The following is a 21,237-nucleotide window of genomic DNA, read 5'->3' on the forward strand; positions in this document are numbered from 1 at the left end:
ACTGTGCATGCTCTAGGCTACAGTTGCCTTCTGAAAGAGAGGATTTGGGGGAAAAGTAAAATGACAATGATCATTTCCTTGATTTAAATAGATTCCTTTTCCTTTCTTTCATGTTTTGATAAGGATCTTGATCGCATCTGTCTGTTCTCACGACTTCATTTCTGGCTTACAAAAATATAAAGGGGGGGTTTTATATGCTTTATTGCATAGACTTATCAGAGCACAGTGATTCAACAACTGGATACTTGTGGGAAGAAATCTGAACTTCATCAAGAGGAAAGTGATGCAGAAAGGATTATTACAAGGAACTTCTAAGTAGCACATAATGAAGTTCTTGGCCACTTCTGCCTGTGTTTCTTTGGGAGTCTTTTTTAATATAGACTAGCAGAAGAACAGAGAGAGGAAAGAGGTGGTCAGGCAGCTGTAATAGGAAATTACGGAAGCACAAGCAAGACTTCTCACTCTGTGAATACAACAGAAACAAACCAGAACTGGCAAGGGCGTGCAGGCTCAAACAGATAGGCCAGTGAAGATGGACCTCAGCATCTCTACAGTTCAGAGTAAAAATCACAGACTTATGTAGAAACTTTATTTCTATATACACAAGTCTTACTTTCTATTTAAAAGGCTATATAATTCTAGTAGGAAAGCAGTGACCCAGGAGTTTTGTCTGGTTCTGTTCATTTATGAATTCAGCTGCCCATCTCTTCAGACGGTGGTAAGTTTTCTGCCATTTTTCCTTGCTTCCTATGCAGAACAAAAATAGCACTCTCCACCACATCTTGATTCATTCATCCAATTTTATCACAAGGTGATCAAATTTGCCTATATTTCAAGAGTAGCAGCTGCCTCTTAGTTGTAAAAATAGAACAAATACAAAAAAACCCCACACTATATGGCATCTACCAACTGAACATGCAGAAAGCAACAAGTACTTGGCCAATAAAGTGACTAATAATAAATTAAAAAAATATTTACCTGGTTCTTTTTCCAATTTTTCTTTACAGTTTACATCTCCAGTTACTGAAGATGACACATTTTTTCCTTTCCAGATTCCACAAAAAAATGCATTTAAAAAAAAAAAAATCAATCTTCCTCTATTAGTGATCTTAGTATACAACAGGTAACTTTATTTAATCAATAGCAACAAAAGACTAAGACACAGTACAAAAACAAAGACAAAATGATTGCACTAATAGAAGTACCTACTAATTTGGCCTTCTGATGCTAGTAGAATGAAACTACGGTCTTTCCTAAAAAATAAATAAATAAAACCCCCACCACACACACACCCCACAGAATTAAGATAGAAGATGGTGCTTGAGAAGATGTTTCTTTCACACACAATCAAAATAAAGACATCTACTAAAAAGAAATTGAAAGCCTTGTAAGAAAAATGCAAGTCAAAGTTGTCGTATTTTCCATTTTTAGTATATATTCTTTCATGCTAATAATCTATTAATCATACCGTTAATAAGACTCCTGATTAAATGCAGATCTCTTAGAAAGCTCTGAACAAAGTCACTTTGTATATATATATTTTTTTATCCAACTGCCTTTGCAAGGATCCATTTCATTTTTCCTTATTGAGTAGTCCACCTACAGTCACTCTGTTCCACCTAACATTTTTGCTCATGCAAAAAAGCAAGGACATACAGCGTTCAGAGATAAAGATCACCTACTGAAATCAGAGCCACTAAAATAAAATTTCCAATACTGCATCATTTTCATTGTCTCTGCTGTTACCGCTGAGTGGGGCTTCTTGAAACACACAGCCACATGTTTAAATTCAACAGTATTTGTTTACATGCATCTCTCTCCAATAAATCCCCTTGGGAAAACTGGTACAGCATGAAGAGGTGAAACTTGTGCTTGAATCATTAACTCTACTTTCTAATAAAAAGCAATAGCATGACACAGTAGATACATAGGCTACCATCTTAACTTTCTTCTTTTTACTGCAAATAAGGCAGACAAATTCAAAATCTTCTCTCTTCATTCTCAGCAAGTTATTCATACAGCACAAACACTGACACTGCAAATTTTTCACACACAACTGTGTGAAAAACTAAAAATAAACTCCAAGTATTCTTTGCAGGGCATTTCAAACAAGAAAAGCACCCAGAACTATTATTTAATAAAATCTTTCAATTCTCCCTGTTCTTCAAAGGTGCATGGAGCCAGACAATTCTAGCACCAGTGGGCAAAGGTGGAGATTAAATATCCCAAGCATTTCTGCCCCAGTTAGAGCTATTTGAACAGCCTGTATCATAGTTAAATGAAGTCTAACATCAAGTTAACTTTTCATAGCTGACTGACACCGTTACTCTCCCTGCGAGTACAGCCAGTCAGCTTACACAATAGCTTCAGGTGTGATGTCTGTCAAGGGGACTGTCCGCAAGACAAAACAATGTGGATGATAGTCTAATTATTTTAGCAGAAAACCTGCCCGCTTAGTCTTATTGTTCTAGTGGCAGACACAGACAATGGCCAATTCACAGAAAAACTAACAAGGCTGCCTGGCAATTACCCAGCCCAATTACCCCACTGGTTATAAACTGCAGGACCAGTCAGCTTTCCTTCCGCCAGCACATATACATAACTTGCACATGGTAAACTGCTGCCGCTGCTCTCATTTGGGTTACCCGTAGTTGAAAGCAAAGGTGACAGTCGAGCACCTGTCAGACACCCCAGTACACACACGTATGGGGAGCAAAAGCTTACCAGAATTAGCTCTCCTACCTTGGCTGGGCTATATGCCTTTGTTTTTTCTTTTAGGACTTCACGGCTCCATCCGCAGAGTGGCTGTTTTCCCTGAGAACACCCAGCCCCCCTTTTTTACCTGCTACATAGTTAGTGTATACATATATAAAAAAAGTTGAATAAGGATGCACTATTTTTTAATTGGGGGGGGGGGGTTAAGAAAAAGATTTTTAGTAGTTTTAAAAAAGGTTAGTTGCAAAAATTAGCCTGACTGGTTCAAAGCCCCCAGTTTCTTTTTAGGAAAAGTCACATAAAAATAATTTAGCTTTGATCTGTAATTAGCACATACTGAGTTACAGTATCCTGACATGTTATATGTTTCTTCACACTACACTATCTTTAAGTCTTTTCAAAAATAAATACACAAAAAAGCTAACAGTAAAGGTGATACAGAATGTGAAAAAAAAACATTGATAAAAAAATATTTTGAAGCTTTTAACATTTATCAATTACATAGCTTCAGAAGGTGCCAAACTGTTCTATATTATAAAACATAATCTTATGCTAAACAAAAAGAGTCAGGAGGTTTGGCTTGGGGGGCGGGGGGTAGTGGGTTTTTTTGTTCTTTAAATTAAATCGGGGGGGGGGGGGGGGGCGGGGGGAGCACAAGAGCGACACCAATACTGCTGAAAACCAAAAGGAACCAGATTCCACGTTTTAAAATTTGCATTTATAGATCATGATAAATCACTATCATGAAAAGAAAATACACAACCATGCACAAAAGACTACTTTAAAAATACTTTTTCCACAATCATGATGCCAAGTATTTGGACATAGATATATGTATAAGAAAAATCTCAGAATTAAAGCCACCATAATTTCTCCCCCTTGAGAGTGTGTGCGTGCAGTTTTCAGTTCTGTTTTCTTTATGTCAAAAGACCCTTTTCTCATTCATTCATGACACTCAGCTAATGAGCAGTTTGAAAATGTCTCTAGGCTTTATTTATTGTGCACTATTCAAAACCTATTATTAAATATAAGTTTCAGGGAGGGGTACAGCTTCCTGGTATGCATCACTGGAATATCAAATTAATAAAATAAACTTTGTGAAGTTTATCTCCACAAATGGCCTTAGAAATGATGAGGTAGTAATATCCCCATTTTATAGATTAGAATGGGGGCAAAGAATTAAAATCAAAAGTGTTAATTCTGGCACCAATTTAAGCACCTCCTTTTCAACGTACTTAGCTTTATGAAACAGTTCATCTTCAAAGCACAGTTTCCACTCAGAACAGCTAAAGAACAGATAAAGCTGTGAATGCTCAATACTTTTACAAATCAAACCCCAGAGTTTTACCTTGATTATCAGAAATACAGAATAAGCAATTACAATTCCCACCAAAAAATAGTCGTTGAAGTGGTTTATACAGTATCCCTTAGGGACAGTACCAGAGACAGTAAGAAAGGACAGTCTTTGGAAGAGCATTCAATTGTATTAACCGTGAAACCTTTGTCTTTCTTGAATTCCCTGCCTTAAAAATGACTACTGCAGCAAAGAAGGCAGCACAGATGCAACAAGTGGTGGTGCGTGTACCACACCACCATGACTCCTACTCAGAGTAGCTGCACCCTTAACACTGAATAGAGCACTGTTTCTTCAAAGAATAAACAAACCTGTTATGTGCTGGAGTGCAAGATACTCAGTTGTAGGATTTTCTAGCCTTTGAATGCAAGATTTTGCAGATTCAGCATTGCTTCCTTAGTGTATAAGCAACTCCCTAGATTCAAAAAAGCATAAAAATAACTAGAGAAATGCAGGCTCTCCATTATATTCCTATGCACAGCTTACCAGAGTTGGCACTTTTACAGGCACAGCTAGTATTGCAGCTGGCCAAGTAACTTGCACAACAGGGTATCATCCTTCAGCAGGTAACGGATGGGTACTGCCAGTGGACTTAATTTACATTTGCCAACAGCAGCAGAACAGCAACACTCCTGAACCTTGAGTCCCATTCCACACTCTACATGGCAGTACGCTACAGAACAGGTTCTTCTTGTGTTCCTCTGTATTTGACCTGTAATTCCTATGCCACCTGCCTCTTCTCTGCCTCCATCCCAAACCTGTCCCTTCCCTATTTCTGTCACTTCATTCCATTTTCTCCATTTACACAATCACATCCCGTTCCCAGCCAGTCTGAGTTATCCCATCCAGGTCCTCTCCCTGCTGGCAGCCAGTTTGGCTGTCTCTAGGATCCTTGCCCAGTCTGTCCTGTTCTCTGGCAACAGACTAGCTCTCCTCTAATCTCACTGTGCTCATGTCCAGTATTGGGACTCCCATTTCAGTTTCCCAATCCATTACTCATACTCATTCTCTTATACTCCTCAGTCTCTATTGCCTTGTGTCATAACTTCCCAGTCTACCTTCTCTCAAAAACTGCTCACCAGCTAGTCCCAGTCCACTTGTCTTCCCTATTCCCAGTCAGATCCTCCCTCTCCCTCCCCGCTTAAGGATCATGTAGCTGCTTGTCCCAGCCTACTCTTCTGTCTGCCTAGTCTTTTGCTTTTGTCTTCTCCACATTCATCTCAGATTACTCCCTTCCCTGTGTTAGAAAGAATAAATACCCTCTGACAGACAGGAAAGCTTCAGCCCATCCAAAGCATCTGGAAAAAGCTATTTCTGGCAAAGCCATTTCAATCACCCATACTCTAAGTTGAAACATTCATAGTTACTCAGCTAGTATGCAATGCTGTCGGGACTAAGAAATGCCAGAGGTTCACACAGCTCTACATGTACAGAAATTCTCCACTTTGGCTGCTATGCTCCAGCAATTTCTGTTAAGCACATATGAACTCTTGTGTTAGAAGAATTTAACTTTAGGTCAGTTTTCACAGCCATTATTGTAAGAAAAATCCCCTTTACAAGTTTTAAGTCTCCGTTTCAAGGCACAAAGGACTTACAATATTCCAGATACAATGGTTGCTAGATTTTAAAATAAACAAATAGGTTAAAAACAAACACACACCTCAGCAGAATAATATATTCTTCCTTAGCTGACTACTAAATCATACAACATTTTCGGAAACATACACCCTCAAGCACGCAGCAGGCATGCAACATTTTAGTATGAAATTGTTATATTTTGACAAACTGAAAACACATTCTCACACAGCTAAATCTTTGGCAACCCTAACAGCAGACAGAGTTACTGTCCTGCTACACACGTGTAAACAGCAGAATACTGCTTCCGCAACACCGCCATTCAAACTACATTGGAGACATCATCATTGTCCCACCAGCCTTCCAACCATGAATGCCAACTATCTCCTACAACTGCTAAAGCTGTAAATCAATGTTTTGTATGACAAAGAGATAGACAAACAATGTAGTCAGTTAATAGCTGAGGGTTTCCCAAAACACTGGGTCATGCCCTGGAAAGGGGTAAACACCTGACCTGCTAAATTCTGACACTGCACCTCTTCCTTACATGGGTGCTTCCCTAACTTCATACTCCCAAAAATCTTCTAATTATCACAGCAAAAGAAAATTATCACTCTTGCAATTAAAGTCAAACTATAGCAAACATGTGCTATCAACATTCATCAGACAACCCCACTGTCTGAAAAACCATCTCTATTTCTAGCACATTCCCAGTACAGAAATCCACCAGAAAATAGTTTGAAAAAAAACAGATGACAAGTTTCTATTCTCAGCAACATAACCAGCTTCACTGCAGTGAGAATGGTTAATCTTGGGCTAGTAGCCATCCAGCAATCCAGGGCAGCTAGTCTGCAGACAGAAACAGTAATTAGCTTCTGTAGCAGCACATGCCCCCTCAACTCTCTGCCATGCTACAAGATCAGTGGGGCAAGATGCACAGTTAAGTCCACAAAAGCAACTCATGCAGAAGTCTGATCTGCATCTGATCACCACCCAAGTTCAGAATTATGTGAATAACCCTGCATTCAGTGCTGCCCAGCCTCACAGACATCACTGAACACTTAAGATAAGGTAGATTGTACTAACCACCCTGTGCCCCTATGTTCCTTCCAAATCCACTGCCATTACAACATCTCTATAAATCCCCAAAGGCTGTCATCTCACCCTTGTAGCCACTTCACACTATAACACACTCAGGCTGCACTCACATGGATTCTGCAATGGAGTTGTGGTTGCTTCACACAGGCAGGAGCAGCACTCTGGGCTGGCAAAGCTGCCAATGACTTTTGGCAGACTTTCAGCAAACTAAAATTGCTTCCACTCTTTTTTAAGGGCTTAAAAGAGGCAAGCTATCCTGTAATGCAGCACAGGCAAGTTAGTCGACCCCAGAGTACTGAAAATAAGTTTCAAAAAAGCCTCATTGCTAATATATTTTGGCATGGAGAGAGGAGGAAGGGCCCACATCCCAGACCACATGGGGAGGAGAAATTGCCTGATGCAGTTTCACACAGTGAAGCCCAAAATATCCACCACTGGTGAAACATCAGAATGATAATCAATGAGACTTCAAACAAGCCTAAACAGAGCTCCAGCTACTGCAATGAGCAATTTATATATGCAGCAGTTGCTTGGAAAGAAGTGACTATCACTGTCTTTTGACTGTCCTATAAAAAACAAGTATGTTTACGGACAAAGAATTCACTGTTCCCAACTACAGAAACCTGAGAAATCAATATGAACTTCATACTGATGAGAAGTCTTAAAATATTCATCTTATTTTACCTAGCTAATTATAGTATGTTTATTTTTTTTTAATTTAAAGTTGAAAAAAAACACACACAAGAAGTGTTCTCTGAAGAGCAGGTGAAGTGCCTAGCTGATATTTTGTAGAATTCAAATTATTTTCCATCTATCTTGAGAAAGCTGCAAACATTATTTTCAACTTTTTACATGAAAGCTTTTCTGCTTGTTCCCAAAACATGATTAACTTCCTTAAGATCTGTATGACATATTCAGTTTAAAGTTTGCATTTTTGTGTGCTAAGATTATTTGCCAGAAAAACTAAAAATATCTGCAGAAATGAAATAGACCTAGAAGTGTACTGCTGATTTAAAAAAAAACCACTTTAGTGTCTTGACAACATCCCTTCTTACAAGCCTTTCTAATAACTTCATCTTTAATCTTAAATAATATGCTAATTATTCTGCAAGACAGTTCAAATTTTCTTCTTTCAATATCTTCAGCACAGACTTTACGAACTAGTTCTTTTACTGAATTGTTATAATATATTTTCTTCATTAATGCAATTACTAGATTCTTCTTTATTTATGGCATTTTCTTTATCCAGTATATCACTTGTTGCTTTTAAAAATCCCAAACCCAAAAAAGTCCACAGAATAATTTTTACCCTGTCACTGTCTGTGGTGGAGGAGAACCATGACTAATAGGAAAAGGGAACCAGTCTCAAACCTGCTTTACAACATTTTTGTATTGCAAAAGGAGGTGGTATTACAAGGTAACAACGGGAGTTCTCATGAACTACCCTTAACCTTGATAGCCATGTACTATCACCACGTTCCATAGTAGAGACCACAGACACAGACAAACAACAGACCATGAGCAACTGGGAACTAGCACAATAGTTACTAATTACTTACTTGTAAAATCTTTGATGCAATAGTATCCAGCAGCCTAATTCACAGATAAAGAAAATAAAGAATTTTTCCTTCTTTCACCACCCCTACACAAGTGTTACACAGTACTGAGGTACGTATTCCAGTGCAAAACCAACTGTAAGTCAAATGCAAGTATTTCCCCCTCACTAATAATGTTTGCCTCTCAATATTACTGACATGCCACATCCAAGAATTCTACCAGACCATTAAAAGCTGTACAAAAAGAAATCCTCAATTTTGGATCCTCCTACTTCTGAGAATGGAGGCTGTACTAAAACATCTCCCTGTGACAGAGGTAATTTAAAAAAATTTAAGGTAAAGTGGAGTAAATCTTTGTATGTACATACATAAACACACAGAGAGACAGAGAGAACACATGAGATACCTCTGATTTCATTATGCGATTTGTAAATGACAATGCACAGCTGCCTTTTTTTGTGGAAATACAGCAAATTCTATTAATTCTATCGGAATCCATATGAATGCACCAAGTGATTGTCCTCAGTTGTCTACTCAATGGGGACAAAAAGAGTATTATTCACAGGTAACAAGAGAGATGGTATAAAAGCTGGGCAGCAAGGATGTGGTTCATTAAGGGAAGAACTACAGAATTAATTAAAGTGCACTGTGAGGCACAGCAGCTTTGCAAGAATTCTCTGATGTGCCAATAATGTCATACCCAAGTAAACTAGTTAAGTAGTTTTCCCTCTCATTAACATTGGTTTCAGTGTCATTCAAGCTGTGGTCATTTACAATTTCAAAAACATGCTTGATCCTTTCTACAGATCACACAACAAGCCTGATACTCAAACACTCTTCTGGGGGTGCCCCAACATCTTCCAACAAACTTAGAACAGCATTCTAACAAGAATACTAGAAACCAAGGAATGGTTTGTTTGTTTTAATAACACAACATAGTTATTTACCTTAATAGTGTGACAGGCAGACATCCTGCTAGGAAGCTTCCATACCATTACATATCATTTATTTTTCAGACAATTTTTAAAATGCTTCTTTAAGAAGATGCTATAAAACTGATGCGCCCCACATTTAAACTCATACCGTCCAAGTAGTCTACCAAATCATTTCCTTCACCAGCAGCATGAAGACGGAGTGCATTGTGACACCTCATACATATTTAATAATAGCCTGATAGGCTGTCATTAACATCAAACAGCAATATAAGTCTGCTACATTAAACATGATCCTTGTGTTAAGAGGACAATCACAAAGTGCCTCCAAGATCGAGCCTGTAAGAAATACCCACCGACTTGGACAAGGTCTAATGAGGCCAACTGCACTGAAGAAGCCATTATTCACACATTGGATTTGAAATGAAAAAGGAAAAAAAGCAGAGGAAAAAGAAAAAGCTTCAATGGGTCATAAGACCAGACATGCCATAAGGCAATCTGTCACAGAGTACTCATATTAATAACTGTTGTGTCAAAACTGAACATTCAAAAGAAAAGACAAACCTTCCTTTATGTTTTATGAAATGTAAGCCCACATAATTAATAATTCATGAGATGAAGAAAATATCAGATTTGGATATAAATATTAACAGAACACTGTCAATCTGTTTAGAACCAAATTTTGACTGTCCTACCTTACAATTATCAATCTAGAAGGGAATATTCTTCAAAAGCTCAAAAAAAAAATCAGTATGAAAGTCATTAATGAAGAAATTAACATTCTCTATTCATGTAGGTCCTAAGCAAAACAGCAGAACTCTGTTCTGTGCCCAGCTGTTGCTGAGTGAATGCTAATTGACTGGCATTATTTGTTCCCGGAGTTATGCTGTGTTGACAACAATAATGGTGTGCACAAGAAAGTACACCAAAGGCACATACTAAAATCAAGACCCAGTGGAAAAAGGGTAGGAAAAGTGGGGGAGTAGCTGTCAGATGACAAACAAAGATAAAAAAGCTAGTAAAAAGTTCATATAAATTTCAGACTACAAAGTTTATACAACAGGTCTTGGATAATTTTTCTGATTAGCTGAAGAACAACCATTTAAAAACTACAAAAGAAAGCAATTAACCCATAATGCACAACCATATATCAGTTAAGTTCACTACATGTGATTTCAACCAAATATGAAGTATATTTTCAGAATATTTGTTAGTCTCAAGATAAAGTATTTAACTAGACCTATAAAATGATGCAGTTATTTCCATTTTAATCTTTATTTTGTTTGCTAAAGTAGTTCAAGATTTAGAAGAAACTTCTTTTGCCTTATGACGCCAGCCCTTCTCTGCTTTCACTATTATGGAGAATAGAATATTGCAACACAAAACACAACTGTGCCAAAAATCAGGAATACCATCAAAATGTATTGCTCTAAATGGTGGTGACAGCGCTTTACTTTATAGTTTTTTTCCTTCTCCCCAGCGCTAATATAATTTCAGCCTAGTTACGTCCCCATCTGCACTTACATTCTGGGCAACAGCGTTAAAAATACTTACATAAGCATCAATATTGGGCACACATTAAAAAAAAAGTTAGTCTAAACACTCCACTTTTCTCCACAGTTCCTGACATTTTCACTGCATTTCACCCAGTGATGAGCATACAGAATGAAAACCCAAAGTTGAACACTACAAGCTTTTAATTTTTTTAAAAAAGTTAATTCCTACCTTTATCATTCTAGAGAGATCTCCAGCATCAGCTAATTCCAACACTATGTTCAGTTCATTGTCTTCAATGAATGAGGCATAATATTTAATTACATTTGGATGATTCAGTTGCTAAGAAAGCAGAATAAAAATGCACATTTTAGCATAGAGCACGTCTTATCTTTTAAGACTGACAAATGAAACATTCTTATTTAGGCAAACAAAACAATCCCTAAAATCTATTTCAGTATGAAACAAAAAGTATATGCTTATGAGAAGCATTTACAGATAAACATTTTGCAAGAACATGATGGCATTTTAGGATCAACATGATGACATTGCAACTTGCAAAAAATTTTGATTCAATGTATCTATGCAATAGCATGCTAAACTGTTATCTGAAACAGCAAAGTCAATTTTTAAAATCAGTATTTTACTGTACACAGGACACAGTTATTTACAATACTGTGGTTTTAGCAGAAACTTCTACTTGAGAAGTTACCCATTTTTCTATAGGATTTACTCCTCAATGTTAATTTTTAAAGCAATAAAGATTACAAAATTCCTTAAGTGAGGCTTATAAAAACTCCACACAGACAACAGTGGACACCTCAAGTATATTTATGAAAAACTCAATATACTTTGATGATGGCTGCACATTTTTTAAACAAATCTTTTACCTTAAGAAGATCTATTTCTTTGATGCAGTCAGCACGGGCTTTGGCATCCATTAAATCAAATATCTATGCACAAGAGATAAGACATTTTTATTAAGTGATAAAAATATCGCAAATTGAGTGATCTTTATCATTATTTCATAGCATCCATAAAGCAACTTGAGTTATGCATTTCATGGCACGACACAACATTGCAGTAAGAAATATTCCTAATGCTCTGATGTACTGATTCACTGCTATATCGATTCTTTTAGCTCCCTTGTAGGAAACAAGTCCATTGTAAGTACAAGTTTTCCAATTACTTAATTGCCACCTCCGCATATCTGTTCAAACACACAGCAATAATTCAGCACATTTCCTTCAAGTTGGTTCTAATCCAAATGTCAGCTTCCTCTCCCATTCCTGCCACACAATTATCAGAAACTGATTCTTTCTAGTACTGAGCATACCTTTTTTTCCTAGTCTCTTGCTACAGTCTTCCTTTTCTATTCTAAATAATGCATACGCTTTTACTCTCTCTCAGGATCAAAACATCATTGTCACCTCCAGTTCTTTCGCTCCCATTTCCTTCCCTTCAGGAAGCAAAGAAGTGATTTGGGTTCTGTAATTTGTTTACTAAAGCACTTTTTTCTAAGCCCTCATCTGTCACCTTGACTTTTACAGCCTTTTACAGTTAGACATCTCTGCTCTTCATTTTTTTCCCACCTCCCATCTGCTCCAAATTACTTTGCAACTTATCTCATTTTTGCCTCCTCCAGTTAACCACATTACTCTCCACTAATTTCAAGTTTTGTTTGGAGTAATTTTTTCCTGCCATTAGAGTCCTTGTCCACATTCTACACGTCTATATTTGATCTAATGTCTTTCTATTTTCACTCCCTTGGGTTCCATTCTCACTTCACTTTCTCAGGTGTGCATCTCCATACACTGTCACTGACTACTCCCCTTAGAAATGGCAAAAATGTTACTTCAAGGAACCCTTCCTCTCTCATTTGTCATTACTGACTAAAAAAAAAAAAACAAAAAAAACCACTCATCAACTTCTCTGTGGTCTGCCTATGACATTTTAAGCTATCCAGGAAGAATAATAGAGACATACTATGAGTTTTAGTAATTGCCACAACATTTATGAGATTACCTTTTCCAGTTACATCTTTTCAATGCACATCATTTCTTTCTAGATAGTCTCCAGGAAAAATGTATTATGTGCTGTGAAGATCACTGGCACCTGGTTCCATCAGCTCAAAATGATCAAAAGCTCAACAGCTGACAACTTCCATTTCATATCTTGCCACCAACCACAGAAACAAAAATAAGGATTAACAGTACTGAGTACTGAATGTCTGCAAAGAGGTCATCTCTTAAACTGACTGTGTAACTGTCCATGTGAATCACACCTTCTTTCACTCTCCTCAAGGAAGTCCACATATGATCTGCTAAACCTCATCTTAATTTTCTATGCCACTACGCACAATAAGTTTGTCATCCCTTTAATCAACTGAAAGGAGAAGTCTAGAGACTTCACCCATGGAGCAGTCGTCACAGAGCACACATGTGCTCTTGACTAGCCACTACTTCCCTTCAGACATTCAATCTTCTGTCTTCAGAGCTGGTATAAGAAAAAACAGCCTGGAGTGGACACAAAATTCACTTTTTGACAAAAAGACAACTCTAAGTCATGAACTGAAATGTCAGGCTTGTAGACAGTAAGAAAAAGGGGAGGAAGAAAGAAAGAAGAAAACAAAACTACTTACCAAGAAAGAAAGGGAATAAACCATCTCACAACTACTTGTGTATTAATGTCAGGATGATGGGAAATAGACTGAGCTAGAAGCAATTATTCAAGGAGGAGACTGTGGGGGACTTAACAGAAACACAGCGGGGTAAGTCACAAGAAAGGAATGCTAACACTAAGAAATAAAACAATTTCAGATGTAAAAGAAAAGAGTACTATATATGAAATTACAGGTACAAGTATTAAGAGGTAAATAACACTGATGGAAGAGACAGAAAAGATAGTTTATTAATTAAGGTTGGGAACTTAGCGAAGGAGATGAAACAGCTTGCATCTGTTATAGATCTCAACTCTGAATGAAAAAACATTGCTTTTTAATCTTTTTGACAATAGACTAAAGTCCTAGTATTTGGTACACTCATGAAGGACTATAACGATTTTTCTAAGAAACACTGATGAAAGTTCTAAATACAAGAGGCAGCACATTAACTGAGGAAGTACTGGGAAGGCATGAGATTGTAATTGTCTTTCCCTGTAACCTAAGAGACCAGCAAATGGAAAATTTTATACCCCCTCTCCCAAAAACAATCAATGAAAGTTTGTACAGGGGAGCAGGGAAAAAAGGGGACAGGTATAGGGGCAGGTCTTGAAGCTTCACACTTTTGCTAAGTTTTAGATAATAGTGAGATAAGAATGTTCCTTATAAATGATACAGATATTAGATACAGAGAGAGAACTCCAAACACACTGGAGAACCTAATCAAAGGTGCAGACAGAATTTTAGACTGAAAATTGTACACAAATTATCTACTTGTAACATTTGGAGAAATTACCCAAAGCAAAGCACAGTTTCAAGATTCAAAACTAAGAGAGTTTAATTGTGTGAAAAACCAGGGCAGTTTGCACCTGTTGACGACTGTTCCAATATGCGAAGAGGCTTCTTAACTTATCTATACCAGGAGTGCTTCCCTACACACCTAAACAAGCAAATTTTGTGAGCAAGTTTTTTTTACAAGCTGTGCCTCCAATGGGGACATAATCAGTACCTCTCATAGAGGAATAGCAAAGCAACAAAAACAAAGCCCTAGATTCAGGACTGTGAAAGATCTAGGATCAAGGCATAGGAAAGAAAGACCAAATTTTGTTTGTGTATTCTGGCTGGTATTCCCAGTACTTCTAATTTGTTATTAAACAGTCTGCAGTAGACTAGACTAAGCAGTTGCTCTCATGAAAGGACAGACTTGAGTTTTATAAGCATGACTCCCTATACTTTTGCTACACTTCATACAGCAGAGTGGCAAATTTGTCACAGCTTCAGCTAAACTGAGTATTTCAAACAGTACCTGAATAAAATAAAGCAAGACAGAAAAACTGAGTCTTTTTTGATCCTTACAAACACAAAGACAGACAATCTGAAGATTTACTGTATATCATTCTTAAGGTTCTCTGCTAGACTTTGGTCCAGATCTAACCTCAAAAGACTATAAATAGCATTTCTCAGAAATCCAGAATTTCAGTTTCACAGACATTAACCTCTTCCAACAATAAGACTGGAGAAAAAAAACACAACCCAAAACAACACCACCACCACCCAATCCATGGCCTCTGAAGAACCTATGCCCTATCATACTAGATTCAAACAGTTTGCAGAGATTTTCGTTCTGAAGAGATTACCTTCCCATTTTGCCAAACTGCTGTAGTTTGGATCAGAGGCCCCTAGTGTAATAAGCCATGTCAGCTCACAAGGTGGCTATCATAAATATAACAAGAAAACCTCCATGCTTCATCACCAGAAGATGACTCAACAGTGAAGAATGTCTTAGATTGAAAAATGGAAGCCACAGTGAAAGATTTTAAGAGCTTAAGAACATACTTTCAAGTGCATGTCAAAATTACACATGGCACCTGGCAGCAATCAGAAGGACTGTTTTGCAGGAGCTGCTGCAGACCAGATGACCGCGCAGGAGAAGCTGTCCTTCGCTTGTGGTTTCCTACAGACTGGCCAATATGAAGAGATGTCAGTACTTCCATCACAACTGTAACAGCTTATAGCTTTGCAAGCAGCCTAATTCTGTCTTTGGCTACTATTACTCAGCAAGCCAACCTCAAAGGTCAACTTACGCTCCCACCTCTCTAGCATGCATGTTGCACACAGATTTATCTTACACACACACAATTTGTAGCTCTATAAAGACAGTATAGCCATTGCTATTAGCAAGCCACAGGCCTCAGACTGCCTCAGAAACATGAGGCCTAAAGACTTTCAACATTTTGGCCGGACTTCTCTTGGCCTGAACTTCTTTTTTGAGCTCAGATTTAGCTGTAGCAGCACATACTTTGCAGTTGAGAGACTTAACTGTAACAAAGTCATTACAGTCAGATGACTTGTGTCTAACTTGTTTTTAGATTCAGCTCAGCTTTGTGCAACTGCACGGTCTTAAGGAAATTATAGCAGATACAATAAAGGTCTAACAAAACCAGTGTGATTAACATCAGTAAACTTTTGGACCAACACAAAGCATTAGCAACTGACTGCTTGAAAGCACCCTGCATGTCCCACGTAGAGCCACCACCAGCATCCTCCTCCCAGCAGAGCTCAGGAAACTGGAAGGGTGAGCCTGAACAGGGTCAATGCAAAAAAGCTAGTGTACATCGATTATTGGGAACTAGCAGTAATTAGACTACAAGTGTTAGCATGACTGTAATTGGCTAACAATAAAAACTGATGCATTTTTATTAGACTGCTAGGGCATTAATTAGACTAACAATGAATTCTAATTCGTGACGCCACTTAAGAGGTCAGGATCACAGGGTAATTCAGGTGGGAGGTGTGCTTCTCTAGTCAGCACAAATTGCACAGTGTAATACACTCTTATTTAAAATTTTAATTATTTTCCCCAAATTTCTATTTTCAAGGACTATAAGATTAACATTTCTACAAATGAATTATGTTTGCTAATAATAAGCAAAAATCGTATTAAATGTTTTAATGATGTGCCAGTTTTCACAAAGAATGTAATAAAAAAAAAATCTCATTGCAGTAAGCTCTATACCTTAGTTAGCAATTACTGCGGAATTCCTGAAAACAATTAGGCAAATACAGCTGAAGAGACTTAAGAGGGCATTTTAAAAGCCTTTAGCAATTTTTACTTCCACTTAGCAAGAACACTAAGTGAAACAAAAAGTCCATTTTTAGCTCTGTTTTTCATCTCCCACTGCAATCAATAGCATACAAAGGAAGAGTAGAAGGACAAGCATACATTGATGCTTATTCCAAACTATTCCCCTCTGGGTGCTATGCAGCTAAGGGATCTCTGGTAACTTTGAACTGAATCACTTCTCCAGTACCTTCATGTGGGCAGAGATTTTTTTTTTTTTCAGCATTCTAGAAAAAACAGTTGTAAGTACTGTCAAGAGATATCAATATTTTTAGAATAGTTTCTAAGCTACTGTAAGATTCAGAGCAGGAACTGTTCCCTATGCAAATGTGTAAACTAAACAAAAAGGCTGTAGTACACAAAATCAACTTCCTGAGTAAAGTTCTTGCATACATGCTCACACATCCAACTAGAGCTCCTAGAAGGCTATGTGCATAGAAAGAAGGTTTAGAAACATTTAACCGCCAGATGGAAAATATCAGGCCTTAGCTTGTAAGTGTACACTGTATCTGATCAACTACCAGCTACCAATTTAACTCATCATCTAAAGTAACACACCAAGCTGGGAATCTACTTGATGCCTCTTGCTCTGAAGTCCATCACTTTTCCAAGTTTTCCTTTTCAGTATTGAAAAGGATAAAGCTTTCTCTAACCTCACCATTTAAATGACAGTTTAATCTGTTTCTATGTGAAATTCTGTATAAAACCACCAAAAAATATTTCTGAAGCAAAACACAAGCATGACTGCTGTAACATAAACCGACAGACAGGCAAGCAAAATAAAGACTTCAATGCACATAAATATTAAGATAGATGATACTGCATAGCAACAATGAGCATTAGAGTATTTTGCCACCACAGCACTGCTGCGCTGAGACAATAGTGCTTCATAAAGTGTGAAATTACAAGTGCTTTCCTAAGATTAATTATCTGTAATTCAGGCCTGAAGTAGCAATCCACTAACAATGCACAATGAATAATGAATATAAGTGCTAGATAAAAGGATTCATTGTCTGAATCTCTAATACAGGGGTCTCCAATTTTGGAATGAAAAGGTGGAACAATGTAAGGCAGAAATGTAATGAATCTGGAATTTTGTTGAAATATGCAGTTTCACATAGTATTTTAAATTTTGAGTTGCTAAGGTTTACTTAAAAAATAGCTCATAAAGTGAACTCATATGGCCTTACAGTCACTGACTTTGGATATTTTCAGTTCTTTTACCCTGTAAGGATGTTTTGTGAGCATTTATTCCAGTACCTAGCAGTTGCTTACTTGCCTCTTGGAAGTGGCCACTAGAGTGCTCATTGCCCAGAATGCCACACGACACCTCAGGGTGTTGATGAGGCTGTTGCAAGGGTTACTTAGGGTGGCAGTAGTAGAGATGTACTGCTTCTTCCTCAGCCATCATCTTTCAGTATAGTTTGGGCCTCAGACTTAACGCATTAGGAAACTTATCTAGAAGCTCTTCAAACTTATACTGCTATGTTCATAGTTTATCTGGGGTTGATCTTTCCTGATGTTTCTTTGACTCAAAGTGTAGTTTAGACATCAATGAAAGTAATTAAGATTTGTTTTTTAATTCTGGTTTTATTTAGGTGACATTTCAACTGCATCTCAGAAACATAGTTCCAAGCAAAAAGAGAAAACCTAATTATTATAAATACCACTTCCTTAATTACAAGGCAGCAAACCACACATGGGAAGATGAAGCACAAAGGGTATAACGAGAAGAAAAGACCCAGCAAGCAATTTTGTGTATTCTGCTGGTTACATTACTAGAAAGAAACTGTAAATTAAACAGTTTTCACTCTGGTACATATCCTACTGGAAACCAAATTAAACACACTACTTCTTCATGTCATCTGGACTTAGCAGCAACTACAAATTCAGAAAGAATGGTTTCTGTCACCATCTGCTTGTCCTTCCTCCCACGGCATCTTACTGCCACTTGCTTCTGCTCACACTGAGTTCCACAAACATACATTTTGTACACATTAATATAACATTTATCAATATTGTACATATTTCAGCCAAATAAAATTTTAATAGCAGAAAATAAACATACTTGTTGGAAACCTCCAAAAGAACTCAAAACTGGCAATCCTTTGGAACAAATAATGGCCTGAGATCCAGTAACTCTTAAAGAAAGCATAACTGAAGAATTCTTAAGTCATATCAGACCTTGAAGGTAGAGACAAACATGGGGAACCACTGACCGAATACACATAAAGAAAATGGCTGAACACCCAACCCAGCCAGGAAAACAAAACAGGGAGGAGGTGGAACGGACACAACTTGCAAGACCAGAGAGGAAGGCACATAGTAGTTAAGATGTGAGATGAAAAAGGCAGAAAATGGCAAAGTAGAAGAAAGTCCAGGTCTCAGTTGTGTTATTTAACACCAAGCACAGCATTTAGAGACACTGTCTCAACGTGGAAATGTGGAATGTGGTATCCATGCACAGGTCTAAAACAGAGAGAATAGAGCCTCTCCCTCATGACAGAGAGAAGCATTCCTCCTGTTTTGTCCATGCTGAGCTTCCATTAATGAAGCATCAGAAAAAAAAAGCAGCATTTTAATTTGAGTAAAAGAAAACATGACTGAAAAAGCAAGAAGCACCATCATAGAGCAGACCCACAAGAGCTCCTGTGAAAAGCAATCACTTCTCACCAAAATACATCTATGAAAAAAAATTTTATAGTGAAATTAAGTACTGTAACTATATTTAACAAAAACATTTCTAGGAAATCTTAGGGAAGGTCACAGAAGCACAGTAACAATTAAGATGGTCTTCTGTCCAAATGGAACAGCTTTAGATGTCAACTATGCAAGCTGAAACAGCTGTGCCAAACACTCAGTGCTGTCACAAGCCTTTTGAACTCCGAGTAGTATTTCATCGTATGATTAGAAATTTTCTTCCCTTACAGGTTAACCAAATCTCACTTTCCATTCAGATAATATAGTCTTCTACATACATCCAGCCTTCATATGGAAAGTGATTTTACAGATCACAAACATAGCACCTCCTGACATGCACCAGACAGTAACATTCAATGGAAAACTAACAGCATATGTTGGATATTTTAAGACAATCATAACACTATCAGGACAAAGCCATTTGGGAGAGCCACAAGTCTTTAACCCTATTTCCTACCAACCACCAAATTTATTAAGTGGTTGAACAGAAAGCTTTTCTGCTATAGAAACTACCAACCATATATGGACAGCATGGTATCTTTTTCATTAGTTGAAAAAAAAAAAATCTTTTGTCAAATTAGGAAATCTGATGTGAGAATACAGCTATACATACTGACTTCTGAAATACTGTTAAAGAGTACACATGCTATAATGCCTCTATATTATTAATGCAAACACCATTATAAAAATTTTGTAGTTAACAGTGAAAGGCTGGACTTTGACTTTCTTCAAGTACCCAGTCATTCCACATCCACCTTAATTGACATGCATTTCAAGTCACATTTGACCTTTTTGGTTTCTCATGCACTGAAAATGAAGGAAGAATTAGTCTAATGTTTTAAGACTGTTGATCAAAGTTCTTAGAATATATTTCAGCTTTTGAAGTAGTATATATCTGGCAGTTTTCCCAGAAGGGGGAACCAAGTCTCTTTTTTTATGACTGCCAGGACTAGGCCTGCCTCCTGGTGCTGCAGAGCACAGGAAATCACAGAAATGGAACAGCAAGTGAAGATATGACAGAGAAATTTACAGAGCATGCATTAGCACAGCGAAAAGAAAATTATTAAAATCCAGAAACACTAGAAAAGAATCTATGAAATCTGATACACGTTATTTTGCAATATATAAAGGTAACAAAAAAAACCCTTCAGAACTGATGGCAGTACTCCTTCAAGCAATACGCTAAACATAGCTCAAGAGATCAGAACTGAAATGACAATTTTAGTTTCAATTTCAAAACTAAACACACTGTCAGGGAATTTTCAAAGTAAATCCAGTAGAGAATTTTTAGAGGGTAACGGTCTTATAACAAACATCTCCAAGCAGCTCCAAACAAAAAAGAGAATGGAAATAATACCGGATAGAGGCTTAGCTCAAGCTGCCATTAACCTGTGCAACAATAAAAAAGCAAGAGTTTTTCATTTAAACTGTCACTTTTGGTTTAAGTATTTTAAAAATTACTAACTGCAAAGACAACATATCTGAACAAATAATCAGCCCATTTCTTATGCTAAGATTTACAAGGGCTTAATGTTTCTGGGCCACAATAACCTAATCAGTTTGCTGCTCTTCCATCTTCTGTGACAGAACTGCTGTTTCACTACTGGTTAAGCTATGAATCCTGAAATATTCAGGGTCATCAAGAACATATTTTGACCAATGCAATTCACTTAATTACTATATAGGGTCCCACACACAGATATATTATTCATGAACATGATAATATGAACTCAGTTGTATCCTGAAATCTGAAGGAAACACTGAACTATAGATTCAAGCACAGTTTATATTTGTTTCAGGTAACTTTGAGTCTTTTGAAACAGTAATTCCTTTCAACTATTACAAGTTTGATTACATATACATCTTATTAGATTTATGCACTTTTGAAGCATGGTTACTACCTGAAAAATTACTTACCAATGTTTATCTATTAAAAAAATATGTGAATTTGAATAATATATTCTCACATTAGACATCACTAAATATTTATATTATTTATAGATTCCAAGCTTTGTTTAGGACTGTTCTTATAC

General features: G+C 37.2%; 1 protein-coding gene across 3 annotated transcripts in view; it reads right to left on the reverse strand.

Annotated features, from left to right (window-relative positions):
- The window catches only part of NEK7 (NIMA related kinase 7), an 80,477-nt gene that overhangs the window by 38,059 nt on the left and 21,181 nt on the right, over window positions 1-21,237 (reverse strand). For all 3 annotated transcript variants that reach the window (XM_072866432.1, XM_072866431.1, XM_072866430.1), the window contains exons 4-5: window positions 11,615-11,677; window positions 10,956-11,066 (exon numbers count right to left, since the gene is read on the reverse strand). In XM_072866432.1, coding sequence (XP_072722533.1) covers window positions 10,956-11,066; window positions 11,615-11,677 — 174 coding nt within the window. The remainder of the gene's footprint in view (window positions 1-10,955; window positions 11,067-11,614; window positions 11,678-21,237) is intronic.

Source organism: Ciconia boyciana, chromosome 7 (genome assembly GCF_034638445.1).
Source record: "Ciconia boyciana chromosome 7, ASM3463844v1, whole genome shotgun sequence".
Taxonomy (NCBI): Eukaryota; Metazoa; Chordata; class Aves; order Ciconiiformes; family Ciconiidae; genus Ciconia; species Ciconia boyciana.